Source organism: Trifolium pratense, linkage group LG2, assembly GCF_020283565.1.
Source record: "Trifolium pratense cultivar HEN17-A07 linkage group LG2, ARS_RC_1.1, whole genome shotgun sequence".
Taxonomy (NCBI): Eukaryota; Viridiplantae; Streptophyta; class Magnoliopsida; order Fabales; family Fabaceae; genus Trifolium; species Trifolium pratense.
Window position 1 is genome coordinate 51,430,191 of NC_060060.1, and position 19,150 is coordinate 51,449,340.

General features: G+C 37.0%; 1 protein-coding gene and 1 non-coding gene across 2 annotated transcripts; one reads left to right on the plus strand and one right to left on the minus strand.

Annotated features, from left to right (window-relative positions):
- The first annotated feature begins 432 nt into the window (after window positions 1–432).
- LOC123911997 lies at window positions 433–539 on the plus strand. Its single transcript, XR_006810852.1, has one exon. It is a non-coding gene; the product is annotated as a small nucleolar RNA R71 (small nucleolar RNA).
- A 5,174-nt stretch (window positions 540–5,713) lies between these two features.
- LOC123909796 lies at window positions 5,714–12,905 on the minus strand. The gene is made up of 2 exons (XM_045960707.1): window positions 12,383–12,905; window positions 5,714–9,314 (listed from the first exon to the last, which is right to left on the minus strand). Exon 2 carries the CDS (start codon window positions 9,264–9,266, stop codon window positions 8,340–8,342), a length of 927 nt encoding a protein of 308 aa, XP_045816663.1. The 5' UTR covers window positions 9,267–9,314; window positions 12,383–12,905; the 3' UTR covers window positions 5,714–8,339.
- Window positions 12,906–19,150: the final 6,245 nt, after the last annotated feature.

Sequence of the window (19,150 nt, forward strand, 5' to 3'; positions counted from 1 at the left end):
GGATGGTTCTTATAGCCAGGATTATAGTTATTGGACAGAGCGGCATAGTGTACTTGGTCGAGTCCGGCTAATATAGAACAATCAGATGGTACGTGACCAGGGATTCCACATACTTCGCAATTTGGTTGGATTGCAGCTACGGTGGATGTGGTTGGCAGGGTTAAACTCTCCAACTTTTGAGTAAGGGCTTCTACTTTGGCGTTGACATGGTCTATGCCACTTACTTCGTATATACCACCTTTTGTTTGGAATTTCTCTATAGCAGCGCGTTCGCTTCCCCATTGATAATGGTTTTGGGCCATGTTTTCTATAAGCTGGGTGGCTTCTTGGTATGGTTTATCCATCAGTGCTCCACCGGCGGCTGCATCTATGGTTAGTCTTGTGTTATAAAGCAGCCCATTATAGAAGGTATGGATTATGAGCCATTGTTCTAGACCGTGGTGTGGACAGAGTCTCATCATGTCCTTGTATCTTTCCCATGCTTCGAAAAGTGATTCTCCTTCTTTTTGCCTAAATCCGTTGATTTGGGCTCTTAGCATAGCTGTCTTACTTGGCGGGAAGTATCTAGCCAAGAATTGTTTCTTCAATTCGTTCCATGTAGTGATGGAGTTCGAAGGTAGAGCTTGGAGCCAAGCTCTAGCTCTATCTCTTAAAGAAAACGGAAAAAGACGGAGTCGTATTGCTTCGGGTTCGACACCATTGGCTTTTATCGTGTCTGCGTACTGCACAAACACTGATAAATGGAGGTTAGGATCCTCCGTAGGGGAACCAGAGAACTGGTTTTGTTGCACGATTTGCAACAAAGCGGGTTTCAACTCGAAGTTTCTTGCTTCGATGTTAGGGGGCGCGATGCTCGAATGCGGTTCTTCTTCGGAAGGAACGGCGTAGTCCCTAAGAGGACGTGCGTTGTTAGCCATGGGTAAGAGGTTTTGAAGTTCGCGGATTCGACGTTTAAAATGAATAAAACGTTCTATTTCGGGTATAGGTTGTTGTAATGGTTCCTCGGAGGTACGAGTACTGGGCATACAACCTAAGAAAAAGGGTTTAAGGGTTTGCCTTAATCGTCACAAATTAAAAACTAATTAGCGAAAATTGACTAAATTAGTCCCCGGCAACGGCGCCAAAAACTTGATGCGATATTTCTGCAAGTGCACAGACTTATCGTGTAGTTATAAAAGATTATCGATCCCACAGGGACTATTAGTTAATATTTCGCTTATGTTTTCAATATAATGTAAGGTTAAGGCTAATAATAATTAAAAAGGGGTTTGTAAAATAATTACCTAGAAATGAAATAATTAAATTAAATAACAGTGACTATTAAGAATTGGTTTTAAATAAGTTGGATTTAACTAACTGGAATGTGTCGCGGCGCGAAAAATACTCGTCGAGTGTGAACACTCGAAAAGAAACAGAGTCGCCACCGAATTTTATTTATCCCAAAAAAGGGAAAGGAAAATATCGAGAAAACCTTGGGGTAGAGAAAGAGGGTTCGGGAGTTGGTTATGCGAGAGGAAGGTATTAGCACCCCTCACATCCGTTGTACTCAACGGGAACCTTTTAGAGGGAAATGTTTGTTTGCTTTAATGTGTTTTTTAATGTTTGCTTGATTATTCGTTTCTTGCTTCATCGATAGAAAAAAGTTTGTTTTTTATTGTTATTATTATGATTATGGATACGAGGAAAAATGTTTTGTTTTTTATTATTGTGCCCGACAAGATGTTGAATCCTGCTCCTACGTATTCCCAGGTGCAATGGGAAAATCAGGGTTTCGTAGTTCAGGGTAAAAAATGTTTGTGGGTTGGTTGTTTTTAGACGCATGACGTCTAAGTCGCATTCTCGTATTTAAACGCTGCTTGTATGCTCGCACTTTGGAGGCTTAAGCGTAGTTTGTATTACGGAGAAAGGACGAAAACGTCACCCGTTTTGTGAAAATAGTTTTACTTTTACTGCGCGCGTGGGCAGAAAAAAGGTTTGAGTGTGTTGATTTGAATTTAGGAGTTTTAATGAAAACGTCCGAGAATGAGGATAATTCGAGTCACGAGCCATACGTCAGGGTCTCGAACTATCCGGGGAAGAAAGCCATACGTCAGACTAGCCCTTTTTCACTCTAATTATGTTTAAGTTCTTTTATTTGATTTAAAAAAATCAAAAGGAAAGATGAAGCGGATGACGAAGTGTTTTAATGTTTTTTGGCGTTTGGGAATGAGAATGATTCAAGTCACGAGCCATACGTCAGGGTCTCGAATCATTCGGGGAGAGAAAGCCATACGTCAGACTAACCCTTTTTCATTCCAATTATGATTTGATTTGATAAGTTTAAGCAAGATGAACAAAAAACAAGCCAAGCAGACATAATATAACAATAGACATATGCATGGACTGAAGCTTTTGTCAACCGGTCAATTTTGCTTAATCGTGATTGTTTAGAAAAAAATAAGAATGAGAATAATTCAAGTCACGAGCCATACGTCAGGGTCTCGAATTATTCGGGGAAGAAAGCCATACGTCAGACTAACCCTTTTTCATTCCATTTATTTTGATTGTGGGGGTTTTTTCAAGTAAAGAAGTGTTTTTGAGAAACAAACTTCAGATGAAAGTATCAAATCAAGTAAATAATCCAAACATGAACTTATTCAAATAAGCTTGAAAGTTTTTGATTAATTAATCATTTAACTGATAATCACTTATTTAAGTATTTAACCATTTAAGCACTTAGTAACTTAAGCACTTTTAATCAAACAACTTAAATGGTTACTCACTTAATCATGTGTTTAATTAATTGACTAATTAATCAACAACTCAAATAATCATTTCCAAATGATAAGCACTTATCTAAATAAGCATTTATGTGAATAAGCTCTTATTTGAATAAGCACTTATATAAATAGGCACTTAAAAATGGACAAAAACGCCACTGGGGTGCAAAACTGGGTTCTGGGGGTGAGGCAACAGCACTGCAACACCAAGCCCAGGCCCAATTCGTCCAAAAAAATGAACAGAAAAAAAACAATCTAGCGCAGTGTCAGAACTAAAGTGTACGGTAGGCTATCACGGATCTGGGCCTTCTGATTCAATCAAGTGGCTTGGATTTAATGAAATCCTAGAACAGATCTCGGCCTTACACTAGATCTGACGGACGCGTTTTAAACTTGGGAGGGAGCCAATGACGCGTCGCCACGTCATCGTCTTCAACCTCCCATCATCTTCTTCACGTGAAGAACAACAACAGCGGCCATTAAAGCTTCGAATGAAGCTCGGCCCTGCACAACATCAACAAAACTTTGCCGAAAATTAAAAGTTTATATACCGTTTTGCTCGGTTTTTCGCACTGGTCATGAATCTATGCTTAGATTTCACAGTGGAGGCTTATATTTTGAAAAAACGGAACAACAACTTGAGAACTCAAAAAAACAAAATATGATTTAAGCAAGCTTAAGAAAAATTAACGAATGGAAAAGCTTCAGTGGGTGTTCATGAGTGAAAAACGTTTAGAAACTTACTTGTTTTGAGCTTTGTATCAGTGGGTTTGTTAACCCCTTTTTCTTGGCAATTTTGGAGTTTTGGGTAGGCTTTTCTGGACGGTTTTCTTTCGTTTTTCGATGGTTATTATCTACTGAAAGTGTTTGGATGCTTTTGGGTGAAGAAAAGTGAAGGTTAGAGGGTGTTTGAGTCAATTTCGGATTTTGGAAAAGTGATGAAAAAAAATGAGATTTTGATTTTTTCTCTTCTCTCTGTTTCTCTGTGTCCTCTTTTGCTCTGAACTCTGCTCTCAATTTATAGACCAAAGTGATAATCTTTGTCCATTGGATTAATTGAGTTTGAATTGATTAAAGTGAGGTTTTGGAAGAAAATTTGGTTTTGCAAATTCAAAGATGGGATGAAGTGATTTGCCCTTTTGTTTGGAGTATTAGATGGTGAAGACTTAAAGCTTGTTTTGGAAAAAGTTGAAAGTAGAAATCCAGAAAACCAGGGGAGGGAGGCGCAGCACTGTTGCTGTTGCTGCTTTTCTTTTTTTTTATATTTTATTATTATAATAATAATAATAATAATAATAATAATAATAATAATAATAATAATAATAATAATAATAATAATAATAAAATAAGTGAAAAATAGAAAATAAGTGAGAAATAAAAAAATAATTGTAAAAAGAGGGTAGGACAAAATTAGGGTATGACAGCTGCCCCTATTTAATTATCTTGGACCCATGAGTATGAATGACCTTTGTCTTCATAATCTTGAGGTGCAAGGTAATTAAATACAAATGCCCTAATTTTGCTCCATGGAGAAAAATGAATTTGATGATGATAAAGAATGAGATCCACTTCCCTGGAAAAGTCGGATACTCAAGGTAGAGAAGATTCTGATTTTATTCAGCCGCCCACACTGAAGGTCAATCCCTTGATCCGTGATTCGATCTTATTCAGCCGCCCACACTGAAAGTCAATCCTTGGTTTGATCTTATTCAGCCGCCCACGCTGAAGGTCAATCTTTGAAAGTGATTTTATCCAGCCGCCCACACTGAAGGTCAATCCACTTTTGATCTTATTCAGCCGCCCACACTGAAGGTCGATCCAATTCTGATCTTATTCAGCCGCCCACACTGAAGGTCGATCCACTTCTGATCTTATTCAGCCGCCCACACTGAAGGTCAATCCTTGGTTTGATCTTATTCAGCCGCCCACGCTGAAGGTCAATCTTCTTTTGATTTTATCCAGCCGCCCACGCTGAAGGTCAATCCTTGGTTTGATCTTATTCAGCCGCCCACACTGAAGGTCAATCTTCTTTGGTTTGATCTTATTCAGCCGCCCACACTGAAGGTCAATCTTCTTTTGATTTTATCCAGCCGCCCACGCTGAAGGTCAACCAACTTTTGAATGTGTTCGCCACTTCACTTTGTAAGTTTCAAAACCTAACACTTGTTCTCTACTTTGCTTTGAAAGCTTTTGAAATACTGGATACTCCGCTTCGAGAGCTTTGCTAATAAGGTGATCTTGAGATCCCACCGGGGGTAAGATAATCTTGTTCAGCCATTTTTGCCGAAGGTTGATCCTTACTGATGAGGTGATGCTCTTCCAGGAGATTCTGCTGGGGATGTGCTTTTAAGATGTCCTGTCTAAGGATTCTTCAAAAGATTCGCTGGGGAGAAAGCTAGACATCTTTCAATTCAGACTTGCCGGGGAAAAGGTGACTCTACCTTGCTCGAGATTGAAGGCTGAAGGTTACATTCTGTGGAGAGAAACCTTTGAATCTGCTGCATGAATATCTTGGATGATGCAATGATTGTTTATGCATGTCTTAATGCCTAAAGATGCAATGCTAATGCAAATGAATTTGTTGATTCATGATATGCATGATATGTCTTTGTTTGTTGGGCATATTGTTGATGCATGAATGCATGAAGTGGAATGCATGACTAGTGCATATGATGATTGTTGGGACGAGTAGAAATTGATTTTTTTACGAACGGGTGCTAATGACAATTGGGCTTAAATGTGGCCAATGGTGATTAGGCTGCAAAGTGGGTGCTAATGACAATTGGGCTTAAACAGGTGCCAATGGTGATTAGGCTGCGAAATGGGTGCTAATGACAATTGGGCTTAAACATGTGCCAATGGTGATTAGGCTGCAAAGTGGGTGCTAATGACAATTGGGCTTAAACAGGTGTCAATGGTGATTAGGCTGCGAAATGGGTGGTGCCAAACGAGGTTGGGCTTTGAGGGTGTGCCAATAACAATTGGACTTTTGAGTGTGTGTCAATAACAATTGGACTTTTGAGGGTACCAATAACGATTGGATTTTGAGTTGGTGCCAATAACGGTTGGACTTTTGAGGGTACCAATAACGATTGGATTTTGGGTGTGCCAATGACGATTGGACTTTTGAGTGGGTGCCAATAACGATTGGGCTTTGAGTTGGTGCCAATAACGATTGGACTTTTGAGGGTACCAATAACGATTGGATTTTGGGTGTGCCAATGACGATTGGACTTTTGAGTGGGTGCCAATAACGATTGGGCTTTGGGTGTGCTAATGACGATTGAAATTTTGAGTGGGTGCCAATAACAATTGGGCTTTGGGTGTGCCAATGACGATTGGACTTTTGCTGGGTACCAATAACAATTGGATTTTGGGTGGGTGCCAATAACGATTGGACTTAGCTGGGTACCAATAACAATTGGATTTTTGGGGGTGCCAATGACGATTGGACTTTTGAGTGGGTGCCAATAACGATTGGGCTTTGAGTTGGTGCCAATAACGATTGAACTTTTGCTTGAGGATATTTGATTTACTGTCTAGTCTCGAGGTTATTGAGTTTGTGGTATGGGGCGTACCAGATGAATGAGATGACATGATTAATGTGTGATGTCGATTTGCTAGAATGAAATGACATGATTAATGCATGAAGATGATTGATGCGATGATTTGTATGTTACTATGAATGCCCCTGTAGTGGGTGAGGATTGGTTTTAGAACCGGTGAATGTTCAAGGCTTTTTGTGGAAAGGTGGCCTGATGTTGTGTCAACATAATCCCGACGCCAATTTCGGACTCAACAGTTGCGGATGTATGCTAAATTTGGCTTGGCCGCCTTGAAGGTATGAGGAGGAGTTGCCCCTGTGTAACCTGTCTTGCCCTAGTCAATTGCGTCTTTGAAGTGATTAGCCAATTCACTGATATTGGTGCCCCTTTTCTAGGAGGTATGCTCTTTGATCAAACTGGCGTTTTGGAGGTGCAACCCTGATTGCCCCATTCTTGAAATGTTTTGGTCGGACCAACGAGATCTTCAGGTGCCCCTAGTCACAAGGGTTCACTCTTGATTGTCAGGATCCCAAGGTGGTTTGCCCCTAATTAGGAACATCTTGAACCAGTTCATTAGGTTTTGAACACCTGGGTTTTGATGTAGCTTGCCATGATGTGATTTTGGGTCACTTTCCCCACATTGAATAGCCTTCCTAGGGAACGTGCCTCTTGGTTAAATGAAGTCCCGAGATAGTTGCCCCAGATTGGACCGAACTTCTTGCTGATCACTTGGTGACCGTTCATAGCTGAAACTTCCTTATTGTTAAGTGCTGATTTACAGATAAACCTGTTTATGCAAAATAGTAATCCTAATGCAATGTCTATGCTAGTTTTGAAATCAAAATTGAGATGAAATTGATGTATAATGGATGAATATTTGTGTAAGAGGTGTGAGAGTATGATATCAACACTGATGATTAACAAAAGATCTTCGGAGTCAGGTTAACGCAACCTTGCTACCGCATGCTTTCAAAATAAACCTTGCTTCAATTAGGTCTTTTGAGGGTTGTAACGTGGCCTGATTCACGTTTTTTTGAATAAAAGGATATAAGGCTCAAAATTTTATTTTAACCCACCCCATTCTCCATGATGTTCTTCAGTCCTACATTCAGTTAATTCAAACTATGCTCTCAAGTTCCAAGAGATTTTGGAATCGCGACGGTGAGGATACGATGGCTTAGAGGTCAACGATGTTCTATGACGTGAGAGTCACTTCCTTCTTTTTGGTCACATGATTTCGACATCATTGGTGACGCTCTTTTTTGTTCTCTTTTTTGTTTATGATCCCTAATTTTTGCCTGGACTATTTTTGAGTTTTTAGTCCACCGGGATGCCCTAACTTTTGCCTAAGTCAATTTGAGTTTTGACTTAGCGGGCTTTTCTCTTTTTGTTTGGAAATTGTGACTGCCTCGACAATGGTTGAGGAAAACAAATTCTCTTTTTGACTCTCTTTTATTTCCTTGACATTGTGTGATGTGTTCAAGGTAGAAAATGTGATTGATCCTCGAATGAGATGTTCTTCTCTTGAAACTCGAACGCATGGTCGAATTAACTGAACACTACCCTGCCCCGGGTTAAAAATGCGGGTTTTTTCATATAAAAAAGAAACACCAACTTCTAGGCTCAACAGGGGTGACTACGGATTATCTTCCTTATTTCTCCAGTGTTTGGGGATTTGAAACAATGCCTTACATCATCAGCAAAGTTTTATCCGAAAGCATACTATAGCAATTTTGGTTATTTCGTTTTTCATCATCCTCCCTCCAATCTTTGTTCAAACAGATTTGATAATGAAAGAAACGAAATGAGTGAAATATATATTTTTGCTTTTGTGGAGAAGAGAGAAAAGTGAATGGACATGAAAAGATTAATTCGAAACATGCATACACATTTTATTATGATTACTATTGCGAATAAATAAGTTTAAGCACAAATCAAACTTTGCAAATAGGAAAATTACAAAAATGAAAACAGTCTAAAGATAATCAGTCCTTGAGCTTGATTCTTGTTTGACTAGTCGATAACCTTTAAACTCTTAGACGGCCTTTGCAGATGAACCAGCGTAATCCGGCAATGGACTATCTTTCACATCTAGCCTGTCTTGCTTGAAGGTCAACAATTGTTTATCAATAAGCTCTTGCACTTTCTTTTTGAATTCTCGACAGTTGTCAGTGGAATGACCTTTGGTACCGGCATGGAATTCACATTTAGCCTTAACATCATACCAAGCTGGGAACGGCGGGGTCATCGGTTTCAGAGCCCTAGGAATTACCATTCCGGTGTGCACTAGATATGGAAGAAGCTGACTATATGGCACAGGAATTAGATCGAAGACCTTTCTAGCTTGCTTCTGAGTCCGCTGTGGTGTAGGATTCATAGGCATTTGCATTGTCTTCGGAAGAGAGTACCCTTGAGGTTGCTGGGAGTAGGGGGTATGAACAGGCATTGACGAGCAAAATTGAACTTTGCTGACATTGCTTAGCTTGTCCATTATTTCCCTGAGCTTCTGATGGGTTTCCCCAATATGGGCATTAACAATGTTTGCCCCAGGATCAACACTTGGCATTCCTGAATTCTGGTAAACATTCTTTGGATTTTCTTGACTCTTTTGAGGTATGACAACCCTTGGTAAAACTTGATGAGCTCTTGGCTGACTAGCAAAGAAATCAGTATTGGTACTCATTGGCGCTTGGATGACTTGGGCGGCGACAGGCCCATCATTAGACAAATGCATGTATCTTGAAGAAGTGCACCCAACTGGTAAACCGACCGGAGGCCCTATCACATTTGACGAAGAAAGATCCATTGATGAGTTTGCCCTTACTGCTGCAGCATTCAGTCCCAACACATGTTGTGGAAGCAAGTTGAGATTGGTTAACACCTCCAAGACACTGTCCAATTTGACGGCCATTTGGTCCATATCACTCCTTAGGGGGTCAAGTTGTTCTTGCCAATTTTCCATGATTTGCTTGGTGACGTTTCTTGTCCAATACCGGCGTCGGGAATATGACTGGTTATAGGAACGAATGGAATGAGATACAACTTATGAATGAAAATGCATGCGAAATTCTTTTCTTTTTGGGTCATTTTGGTTTAAGGGAACCATAGACACATGGTTATCATAAGCATTTCGGGATACAAGGAAAATTCAAACTTTTTCTTCCCATGATTTAAAATTTTATGCTTATGTAACTAGTGTCTGTTTAGTTCCTTGAAAACCAAAATATACATGCATGATTATTGTTATGGATGCATCGATGAAAATAGTATGCCATGCAGCAGATCGGGCGAACTAGGACATATTTGGTGTAAGTTTTGAAGGCCAACGGCTCAGAGTTACCTGCAACCCATCCCTTTCTCACATGTTTGTTCTAGGTTTGACACGGGTTCTAGAATCATAGATAAATCTTAGGAGATCATGTTCGTGTTGCAACGACTCATAACAAACATCCCCTAAGAATGAATCTCATCTACAAAGGTTCCTAGTAACACGTTTTGGGTTCTATGTTATTAAAAGGTTCCTAGAGTCACGGACCCCACAAGAAAACATCGGTCCTACGAGCCATACGTCAGGAGAACCGACATCGTCAAGGGAATCTACTCTAGGTGGGGTATCATGCCAACCTTACGAGCCATACGTCAGGAAGGTCAACAATGATCCACCGTTATGTCCTAAGTTTTCCTCAAGTCCGGGTGTAGGACTTTTCACTCATTAACCGGTAACCGGCCCAAGTGGGCAAAAGGAAAAAGAAAGGAGATGAAGCAGAAGGAGCAGATACAACAAATAATATCCAAGCAAGTATGCAATAAAATATTAAAAGCAGTAAAACAAAAAGCAAATATGTAAATAACATACACATTAAGGCAAACAAACGAAAAACCCTCTAAATTAGGCTTAACTCTCAAAAGGTTAGATTTCTCCCCAGCAGAGTCGCCAGCTGTCGCGGCGCGAAAAATACTCGTCGAGTGTGAACACTCGAAAAGAAACAGAGTCGCCACCGAATTTTATTTATCCCAAAAAAGGGAAAGGAAAATATCGAGAAAACCTTGGGGTAGAGAAAGAGGGTTCGGGAGTTGGTTATGCGAGAGGAAGGTATTAGCACCCCTCACATCCGTTGTACTCAACGGGAACCTTTTAGAGGGAAATGTTTGTTTGCTTTAATGTGTTTTTTAATGTTTGCTTGATTATTCGTTTCTTGCTTCATCGATAGAAAAAAGTTTGTTTTTTATTGTTATTATTATGATTATGGATACGAGGAAAAATGTTTTGTTTTTTATTATTGTGCCCGACAAGATGTTGAATCCTGCTCCTACGTATTCCCAGGTGCAATGGGAAAATCAGGGTTTCGTAGTTCAGGGTAAAAAATGTTTGTGGGTTGGTTGTTTTTAGACGCATGACGTCTAAGTCGCATTCTCGTATTTAAACGCTGCTTGTATGCTCGCACTTTGGAGGCTTAAGCGTAGTTTGTATTACGGAGAAAGGACGAAAACGTCACCCGTTTTGTGAAAATAGTTTTACTTTTACTGCGCGCGTGGGCAGAAAAAAGGTTTGAGTGTGTTGATTTGAATTTAGGAGTTTTAATGAAAACGTCCGAGAATGAGGATAATTCGAGTCACGAGCCATACGTCAGGGTCTCGAACTATCCGGGGAAGAAAGCCATACGTCAGACTAGCCCTTTTTCACTCTAATTATGTTTAAGTTCTTTTATTTGATTTAAAAAAATCAAAAGGAAAGATGAAGCGGATGACGAAGTGTTTTAATGTTTTTTGGCGTTTGGGAATGAGAATGATTCAAGTCACGAGCCATACGTCAGGGTCTCGAATCATTCGGGGAGAGAAAGCCATACGTCAGACTAACCCTTTTTCATTCCAATTATGATTTGATTTGATAAGTTTAAGCAAGATGAACAAAAAACAAGCCAAGCAGACATAATATAACAATAGACATATGCATGGACTGAAGCTTTTGTCAACCGGTCAATTTTGCTTAATCGTGATTGTTTAGAAAAAAATAAGAATGAGAATAATTCAAGTCACGAGCCATACGTCAGGGTCTCGAATTATTCGGGGAAGAAAGCCATACGTCAGACTAACCCTTTTTCATTCCATTTATTTTGATTGTGGGGGTTTTTTCAAGTAAAGAAGTGTTTTTGAGAAACAAACTTCAGATGAAAGTATCAAATCAAGTAAATAATCCAAACATGAACTTATTCAAATAAGCTTGAAAGTTTTTGATTAATTAATCATTTAACTGATAATCACTTATTTAAGTATTTAACCATTTAAGCACTTAGTAACTTAAGCACTTTTAATCAAACAACTTAAATGGTTACTCACTTAATCATGTGTTTAATTAATTGACTAATTAATCAACAACTCAAATAATCATTTCCAAATGATAAGCACTTATCTAAATAAGCATTTATGTGAATAAGCTCTTATTTGAATAAGCACTTATATAAATAGGCACTTAAAAATGGACAAAAACGCCACTGGGGTGCAAAACTGGGTTCTGGGGGTGAGGCAACAGCACTGCAACACCAAGCCCAGGCCCAATTCGTCCAAAAAAATGAACAGAAAAAAAACAATCTAGCGCAGTGTCAGAACTAAAGTGTACGGTAGGCTATCACGGATCTGGGCCTTCTGATTCAATCAAGTGGCTTGGATTTAATGAAATCCTAGAACAGATCTCGGCCTTACACTAGATCTGACGGACGCGTTTTAAACTTGGGAGGGAGCCAATGACGCGTCGCCACGTCATCGTCTTCAACCTCCCATCATCTTCTTCACGTGAAGAACAACAACAGCGGCCATTAAAGCTTCGAATGAAGCTCGGCCCTGCACAACATCAACAAAACTTTGCCGAAAATTAAAAGTTTATATACCGTTTTGCTCGGTTTTTCGCACTGGTCATGAATCTATGCTTAGATTTCACAGTGGAGGCTTATATTTTGAAAAAACGGAACAACAACTTGAGAACTCAAAAAAACAAAATATGATTTAAGCAAGCTTAAGAAAAATTAACGAATGGAAAAGCTTCAGTGGGTGTTCATGAGTGAAAAACGTTTAGAAACTTACTTGTTTTGAGCTTTGTATCAGTGGGTTTGTTAACCCCTTTTTCTTGGCAATTTTGGAGTTTTGGGTAGGCTTTTCTGGACGGTTTTCTTTCGTTTTTCGATGGTTATTATCTACTGAAAGTGTTTGGATGCTTTTGGGTGAAGAAAAGTGAAGGTTAGAGGGTGTTTGAGTCAATTTCGGATTTTGGAAAAGTGATGAAAAAAAATGAGATTTTGATTTTTTCTCTTCTCTCTGTTTCTCTGTGTCCTCTTTTGCTCTGAACTCTGCTCTCAATTTATAGACCAAAGTGATAATCTTTGTCCATTGGATTAATTGAGTTTGAATTGATTAAAGTGAGGTTTTGGAAGAAAATTTGGTTTTGCAAATTCAAAGATGGGATGAAGTGATTTGCCCTTTTGTTTGGAGTATTAGATGGTGAAGACTTAAAGCTTGTTTTGGAAAAAGTTGAAAGTAGAAATCCAGAAAACCAGGGGAGGGAGGCGCAGCACTGTTGCTGTTGCTGCTTTTCTTTTTTTTTATATTTTATTATTATAATAATAATAATAATAATAATAATAATAATAATAATAATAATAATAATAATAATAATAATAAAATAAGTGAAAAATAGAAAATAAGTGAGAAATAAAAAAATAATTGTAAAAAGAGGGTAGGACAAAATTAGGGTATGACAGAATGTTACTTTAGGTACTTCAATGGGTTCGGTAATAAACACTGTGTTTTGAAAAGTTTAGTCTTTTTAAAATTGATTTAAAAATACTCGTCTCACACTTTCGCGCTATTGAGTTATATTATATAATGATAGAATAAATGTATCACTTTCGCTATAACATTTACTTATAAAAATATTGTTTGGAAATCAATTAAATTTTACTAAAGGGTCTAGTTTTCATAAAACGATATTAGTTTAAAAATATAGAACTCATGTCATCACACTATTGGACTATATTATATTATATAAATAAGATGTTTTGCTATCGCTCAATCATTAATTCATAAAATACTTTTTGAAAACTAATATAATTTAATTAACCTTAAAGAGCTGTCGCGATATTAAAGTTAATGTTCAGTTTTTACTATCTAGTATGAATTTCAAACAATCGTTCTGTTAATTCATACTTTAATTAATTTTCACTGATCGTGCAAAATTATAATCTATTGTTTATTTAAAAACTGAAACAGAAAACTAGACTTGAAAATTTAGTTCACAGTTTAATTACCGAACTCATATCAGACACCTATTTCACATACCAGTTATATTAAATTAGTTGGACATAATTACAAATAAAGGCATGATATAACAATAGTAGTTACGGGAAAAAGAAAACATAGATATAGATACTGCAATTTATTGGTGCTGGAAAATTAAAGAACATGCAATAACAGTAGCAAATAAAACAAGACAGGAATTAAAATAATTAAAGTAAGCAGTAACTGGAATTTGGAAAATAAAACTAAATATATTGATTAATGTAACTTACAAAACCGAAACTGGAATTGAACAGGAAACAAAGGACAAGCTGTAGCTCTCAACACGTAAAGCAGTAAACTTAATTCTAAGAATAAGTGTTTTTTCTCTTAAGCTCTAACTTGTCGTAGTGGAAGGTCCTCAATTCATTCTGAATGCATCTATATATAGGCTGTGAGTGAGGAGTTGAAGTCCTCCTTTTTCTCCTTTCAGTTCCTTTACTTTCTCCCCACGATTCGTAACTGATTTCATTCAACGAAGATAAGGATTCAACGAAGATGAGGACTGATATTTTTTTCCTGAAGAATCGCTCACGACTGGCGCCACGTAACACATGACTGGCGCCATGTGTTGTTTAATATTTTTGCATGTGCTCCTTTAATTTAGGTGTGGCTGGCGCCACAATATGCATGGCTAGCACTTTAATTCATGTGGCTGGCGCCACTTCTTTTGCTTTGTGGCCGGCGCCATAGTTGTGTGGCCGGCACTGCTGGCCTCAACTGTGGGCTGGCCCACTTGTTTTGTTTCTTTGATATTTTTTTTTTGGTCTCGGTACATATCTGTAAGTTTCATAAAAAAAACAATAATTATTTTATTAATACTAGGATAACTTAGACAAAAATATTAAGATACTTAAAAAATAATAGTGATAAAATAGTGCATTTTTCGGTGTTATCACACACATGTGTGTCTACAACAACCATTAAGCGTTAATCACTCCGATTGAATGCTTCTGCTATTACAAGGATGTTGTAGTTCCTATGGTTGACTACATTGTATGCTTGTGCTCTATCATGCACAAATTCAGGGGGAGTGGTAGTATGAATAAGTGACAAGTGTGATGCCAGATGCTGAGACATCTTGGCTTTATTCTCTGGTGGCTGGGAATTTATTTTTCCTAGTTCTATGTTTGTGGGAATTTATTTTTCCCTGGTGATCTTTTGTTGAATGGATGTACTCTGATTATAGGAGTTTATTTCTCCTATCTTTGAATCCACTATGAGAGTTTATTTCTCTTTATCTGCTCTGTGAGGCTATATGTGTTTATTCCTGCTATTGCATGCCTCTGATGGTACTCACCTCTCTTGGAAGTAGTCTTATTATGTGTTACTTTCTTTCCAAGTTGTGTGATCATGTTGACTTGAAGGAAAGGTAATACTGTATCTCTCTATATACTGGTCTAATATTGTTTTAGCCAAAATTTGCCAAAGGGGGAGATTGTTGGGTTTTTGTATGTTGGCTACATTTTGCAAAAACATCTTTTAGCCAAGTGTTGAGACATATGTGCTTACGCCAAGTGTTGCGACAGATGTAACAACACTTGTATGTCTGATTGTTCGCGCCAGCTAGCGTTATTATTTTCTACTCAATCTTTCGAAGATTTGATTGAAGAATTATTTCGTGGTTTCTTATACAACAAGGCGCACGTGATCAATGTGTTTCAGAAGGCAGCTGAACCCTAGTTCTATTTTCCAAAGGAATTATATTTTTGGAAAATATATTTTTGTGTTTCAAAAATAGAACTATTATTTTCAAAAATATATCTTGTGAAGATTGCTGCAGAAATTATAAAAGATTTATTTCAAATAAATCTTTGTGTTTCCAGAAGATTAGAAGATTTAATTTTAAAATATATTTACAACAAATATATTTATGGAAGGAATATTTGATGCAAAGAAAGATTTGATAAAAATATATATTTTGCATCTAGAAGATTTCTTGGAGCTGAAGCATTATGAAAAGCCCACGAGGCTATGCTATTTAAAGGGTGCTGCTAACCCTATTTTATGTACCGAAACTTGAAGCAAAAATAGAATATCAAAGATGTAGTCTTTTAAGGGTTTCGTGTCTTTAAGCCACTCTCTAGGAGAGTTGGTGTAAAGTGAACCACTCGGGTTGTGAGATGGTCACCATGTCCTCACTCAGAAACCTATAGGTAATGAGTTGAGTATTGTAATTGGAGGAAGCTTTTAAGCAACTCCAAATTGTGAACTTAGTCGTTGGCTAGGTGGTGATGTTATTGAAGCGTTTCTTCATCTTTGTCAAGGAGAGTGTCTCCATTATGTTGTTATTGAAATCCTTACTGGTTGTAAGGTTGAGGGGAGTGAGACGGGGTCTCATATCTAGGAGTTCCTAGGTAGAAGTTGCATTGGGTAGGGATTAAGTGAGGAGTTGTAAACGGGGGAGTTTAGCTCCGAATTAATACTGCTGATAGTGAATTTCCTCCTGGATTGGTATCCCCCAGATTAGGCTGTTAGGCTGAACTGGGTTAACAATTATGTGTGTCGTTTATGCTTTTCAGTATATGTTTTTAATGCTCTGTTTTATTGTTCTTACTGCTAAGACAAGTGTTGCGACAAGTGTCTGCACATCGTGGACAACACTTGTCTACTGTGTACCAGAATTTCAAGTACCATCCAGAAGAGGTGGCCTGTTGACCATTGTTCCATCCTTGTCCATGTTTCCAGAAAGTATCTTTCCTGGAGCTCACCCTTAAACAGGCAGGGTGCTTGCTCTGATACCAATTGAAATTCCGATAGCAAGTGACAGATGTGCAGCACGATGTGGGCACTTTAGGATAATCTAGGTACGATGTGCAGCCTAATGTGCCAACATCATGGTCACACCTGACTTGATGAACAAGGTAAAAATAAAAGTGCAGAAAGCAATAAACAAACACAAACACACAGAAGTTTGTTAACCCAGTTCGGAGCAACTCTCCTACTCTGGGGGATACCAATCCATGGATGAATCCACTATGATAGTTTTAATTCAAAGCCCTCAGCAAACGCCCCGTTTACGACTTATCACTTAAACACTACCCGTGCTAATTCTACCTAGGAACTCCTAGATATGAGAACCTCTGCTCACTCCCCCTCAACCTTACAGACAGAAAGGATTTAATAACAAACTTTATGATAGAGACACTCTCCTAAAAATTACACACTCGTACCTACAGGTTTTGAGTGTTAAACAATCTAACTCCGTGCTTCAAAGCTTTGGAGAAGATCACAAGAGTTTACAACTCAATAAACACAGTCCTTACACTTGTATCAAAACATGATCCAAGAGAAGGATAACAATTGACAAAGAATAATAAAAAGAAAGACTAAAACTTAAAGACTCAATTTGTAAACAAATGCTTTAGTCGATGATTATACTGAGTCCTCTGTCTTCTTTATATAGAGTTTCTTCATGGGCTTGGATCTTCAATAAAAACGAACTTGATCTTTGAAGATTTGTTAACAAAATAAATTTGATCTCAATCTAAATTTATTTGTTTTAAATCTTTTGTTAAAAATGAACCAATAAAATAAAACAGAATCCATGAAGATTATCTCTTTACTTTGCATGCAAGTTAGCAAGATTATTTTTCCAAATTAAATCTTTTGAAATATTCGCGCGTAAAAAATTAACACAGACAAGTTCTGAAGAAAACACGTGTTTCAGAACATGTCTTCAGAACTTGAGTTATTAGAACCTGATTCCCCAGAACCTGAAAATGAGTGTTTCAGAACATGTCTTCAGAACCTGAACCTTCAGAGCCTCAACCAAATTCTTCAGAACCCGAACCTTCAGAACTTTGATTCTTCAGAGCCTCTGAACCTCTCAGAACTTCTGATTCCTGTTGAGCTTCTCAGAACTTCTCAGAACTTCTGAACCTTCATTTAACATCAGAATTCACACCATGTTTTTAGGCTTATTTTAGCAAATAAAGCCAAGACTCTAAAAATCTAACAAAATGTTCCAAAATATCAATATTAAACGGCTATATTAAATGTCTGTAGAAAAGAATAGTATTTCAAACTTATTAATTTGACCAAATTTTATATAAACGACTATTTTTTATAAAAGATATTTCACCTTTCTAGACTCATTAAATAATTAATGTATCCGGTCTATATTATAGACCAAATATATTAATTATTCAATGAATCAAAAATATATTATAATACCTTTAAAAGTATATGTACGTTTAATTTTTCAAACTTATTAATTTGACCAAATTTAATATAGTAACATTATAATAACTTTTATTTGACCATGTCGCATTAATGTTTAAATTATATTTTCTTCGTATTTTTCTTTCTCTCTTCCCTTCTCATAATAATCATTATAAATTGAGAACCCAAAGCTCCATCTTTTATTTGTATCATTATATTGATCAAATGTTAACTAACTTTCTTATTGGTTTTTAATTTTTATAATTACACTCTTGAAAGATGAGTTCTCAAAATTTGAAGAGTAACCAACTAAGAAAGGCAATTTTCCGCCTCATGCGGATGCCTTCATCCTACGATTGATTTTGAAGAAAATAATGATGACGTCGTTGAATCTTCACCTAAAATTTTCATTGAGGTTAGCATATCCTTTCGGTTTTTTTTTCCTTTATTAATTTAAATTTAAACCATTTTTGTTCTAGAGGACTAGAACAATAATGGTTTAGCGTAATGCTTATTATCGTAAAAAAAAAAAAATCATGCTTATAATAATAATTATCCTTACTATGTTTTTATCCTTACTTGGAGTTGGATATGAGTACAAGTGCACTTACAGATCCACGTTTACACGAGGCTTAAGGTAAAAATGACAATAATATTTTCATATATATATATATATATATATATATATATATATATATATATATATATATATATATATATCGGGTCAAGATCAAAATGATACCAACTAGTTTGACACAAAATGTTACACCTCTCAATAACGTTTTAACCGATATAAATTTTATAAAATCTACCGTTGGATTGAAGTTGGATTGAAAGTTTATATCATATATATCATTTGTGTAAAATTTCAGACAAATTCAAAATCATTTGATATGCTATTGCGACACATAAAGATTAACGGCATATAAAAAAATACTTAAACCGTTAATTTTGATGTATCTCAATAACATATCAAATGATTTTGGATTTGTCTAAAGTTTTACACAAATGATCTATACGATATATATAAATTTTCAATCAAACGGTGAATTTTATAAAATTTATATCGGTTAAAACGTTATTGAGATGTGTAATATTTGGTGTCAAACTATTTGGTGTCATTTGATCTGACCCATATATATATATGAGTAGGGATCTGTTGACTCCAGGAGTAAGTCTCCATTGACTTACTCCGCTTAATAACTCGATATCAGCATTATATTTTTTTCAATCTAACTGTTGAATTCAAAGATCTCATTGAGTAGATCAACTCCCCAAATTTTAATAAAAATTCAGAAAATGTAGTTATGTATATTCGGATTATTGAAATTCAACGATTTTTAAAAAAGTTTATCG

Bases quoted from the DNA above. Each gene is read 5' to 3' on its own strand.
- LOC123909796 (XM_045960707.1), bottom strand. From the start codon at position 9,266: ATGGAAAATTGGCAAGAACAACTTGACCCCCTAAGGAGTGATATGGAC.